Consider the following 3,140-nt stretch of genomic DNA (forward strand, 5'->3'; position numbering starts at 1 on the left):
ATGCAGCAACTCTGTTCGCAGCGCCTATTAGTTGATGCCAAGGCAAATCCTTAAAACGAGCCATATTAAAAGCCAATGCTCCTATAAAAGCGTCACCAGCCCCCGTGGTATCCACGACCTTTTCCACTCTGACCGCTGGTACATGTATAAACGTATGCGGCTCTTCGCCTCTAACGTAAACTGCACCAAGTGCACCCAATGTGATAATCACATTGTTGGCACCCATTTGAAGCAGTTTCTTCATTGCAGTTTTAGCGTGCCTGGAACCGTTTAGACACATATTTAGTAAATAAAGAATTTACAACAAAGATATGTGGGTGAAAGCATAGTATAGTATGTTTGCATACTGCCTGCACCCTTTTAAGATACATAAGTATGTAATTACTCTAAAGTGGATATTTGCTCACAACCCGTAGTTAAAGCTGCTTCAGTCTCATTTACGCAAAAGATGGTAGCGCCTCTTATGAGGTCCGGGGGTGTTTGCGCCAACGCAGGAGCAGCATTTAATATGGAAATACCTTTGAAGGACTGTAAGGCTTCCAGAGTAGCATTTAAAGGCGTCTCAAACTGGCAAATTAATACCTAAGGATATGTTAAAATAAATATTTTAAACTTGACAAATTTTTTTTTACTACTTTGGCAGTGTCAAACAGATTCTTTGCTTTTTTAACATCTTGCACACTTAGCAGATTGTTGGCTCCAACTACGATGACTATGTGATTTTCTCCACTATCGGCAACGCTTATCTGTGCTATACCAGTTGTCTACAATGATCGAATGACAAAATTTTGTTAAGTAATATTATGTTACTTATTAACCTCTCCCTTGCACTGCTCCACATAGTCGACATTCACATTCTCTGCCTGCAGTTGTTTTAAGTAATTAGCGCCCCATGCATCATCTCCCAACTATAGCAAACATACAGTTTTAGGTAATGATAGATAAATGATATCAACTTTAGAATGATCACTCACTTTTGCTATCATGCCACATTTTGCTCCCTGTCGCGCTGCTGCAACACATTGATTTGCACCTTTGCCTCCGTAGCCCGTCACAAATTTATGGCCATGCAGTGTCTCACCGGCTTTTGGAAGACGATCTGCGTAGCTGAAAGAATATATTATTAAAAATGTGCATGTAAATAAAATAATGTTGTTGTATTTTACGCGACAAAATCTACGATCGCTGAACCAAATACAAGCACTTCCATTTTTTATATTTAAGAAATTCTGCGAAAGAAATTTGTTGAAAAAATGTATTTTTGTATAGTTCTGTTAGCTCCACTGGCTCTTGCACTCTATTACGGCTGGACTTGCAATACATCTATTTTTATTTTCATTATCTCGTAGCTGCCCTTTATTTATTTGAATAAAAGTTTTGTTGCATATAATCGCGAATTGATAAAAAACACTTGTCGTAATCTTGCATCGTTGTTTACAAATTCATACCTAAAAACACATTCATATGTGTGCACATGTGTATATGTATATATATAATATGTACATATGTATGTATACATATGTATAAATTACAATCAACTTTATTTATTTGCTAATTCTTATTGTAATTGTTTTTATTAACAAGTCATTTTTAAGCAAAAAAAACCAAACCGACTACAGTTCTCATACAAACATTTAAGAGTACCGTTAATTTCTTTAAGATCCAATGTTCGTATCTAAACCACTTTTCCTTTAAACAAATAATTATAGAAATCGGTTAACGTTGTCCAAAGTTATACGGTAACATACATTAAAAAAAATATTCCGAAGAATTGATAACCTCATTTTTTGAAGTCGGTTAAAAATAAATGTATTTATGTACATACATGCATACATTTGTACATACATACATACATATATGGAAACGCATTCATTTCTTGTGATCACTACCCCAAAATCCGCATCAGCGGCATTATTTTTAACATTTATAAGGAAACTGCGGCGATAGATGAATTCAACATAACTGCACATTAGCGATACGTGCCTTAAACGGTGGGGTGCAATAAGGCCATACGCAATAAAGCCATATGGCTTTATTTCCTATCAGAAAGAGAAATAAAGCCATACAAAAAATTTTGCAAATGAGAAATAAAGCCATATTCTGAAATGACACTCTCAAGGCGGTGTTAACGGCGAATCTGAATTTTATCTGAACATTACGTCCAAATGATGTGTTTGTTGTAATTCATTATTAAATTCGCCTTGGACACACTCTTGAAACTGATACTGAATTATTTAAATTTATACAAATTATTACTAATAAAATGAAATAAATCATTATTTAATATTTCCGGATTTATTGGATATTGAAAAATAAATATATGTACTTAGGTAAGTTTTAATTTTGCGAGTGCATAACCTGGCGGGTACACATTTGCTGGCTCCCCGCACCACGCCGCGTGTGAACGGCGGAGCGCGGCGCGGCTGGACGCGAAGGAGAGTAATTAGTTGTGTTTTTTTACAAATTATCCAGTAACTTGCCAGTAACTCTCCAGTAACTTTATTTCTAAGAATTTGCTCTCATAGAAAAAATTTGCAAAAAAGTACGCGAACGCTTTTCCAGTAATAATTTGCAAGTTTTATGAACAGCTGATTAATTGGTTGTTTATTCGCAGCAAATTCCTCATAAAACAATATATTTTGTATTTAAATAGGTTTATTTTGTGAAATTCAACAATAAAAAGCCACAAACAGTTTCCTTATTAGTTTAAATTTCATCCAGCAACATGCGATCAGCTGTTTTTCGTACTGGCAAATTCTTGCAAGTAAAAATTTATCCAGTAAAATCCAGTAAAAACTTGCAACTTCAGCTGTCATTTTTCGCTCTCTCAATTTCCCCTACTTTGCAAGTTTTTGCGTACGAAAACGCCAAAACATGAAAATTCGTAAAAACTTTTACTGGATTTTACTGGAAATGAGTAAAAAAACGGAACTATTGCATGTTTAAGGTGACGTTGTAGTTCAAGGCGGTTTAGTAGTTTTGTTGCGAACTTTTTCCATTGTTCAAATAAAGGAAACATAAAAATTTGAAAGCGAAATAAAGCCATATGGCTTAGTTACCAATTGTAATTGGAAATAAAGCCATATCGAATTTATGGCCTTATCACCAAAAAAATATGGCTTTATTTCCAATATGGCTTT

At 34.8% G+C, this 3,140-nt stretch overlaps 1 protein-coding gene across 1 annotated transcript; it reads right to left on the reverse strand.

Moving 5' to 3' along the window:
- Nucleotides 1–7: 7 nt before the first annotated feature.
- On the reverse strand, nucleotides 8–1,430 carry LOC108382957 (ribokinase-like; the record flags this gene model as incomplete). The annotated part of the gene is made up of 6 exons (XM_017639327.1): nucleotides 1,167–1,430; nucleotides 975–1,107; nucleotides 819–908; nucleotides 636–764; nucleotides 386–582; nucleotides 8–260 (listed from the first exon to the last, which is right to left on the reverse strand). Coding segments are annotated over exons 1-6 (846 nt in total), but the record flags the coding sequence as incomplete, so codon positions are not given.
- Nucleotides 1,431–3,140: the final 1,710 nt, after the last annotated feature.

The sequence above is a fragment of the Rhagoletis zephyria genome, unplaced genomic scaffold (genome assembly GCF_001687245.7).
Source record: "Rhagoletis zephyria isolate East Lansing unplaced genomic scaffold, Rhagoletis_zephyria_1.1 Rzeph_scaffold_29706, whole genome shotgun sequence".
Taxonomy (NCBI): Eukaryota; Metazoa; Arthropoda; class Insecta; order Diptera; family Tephritidae; genus Rhagoletis; species Rhagoletis zephyria.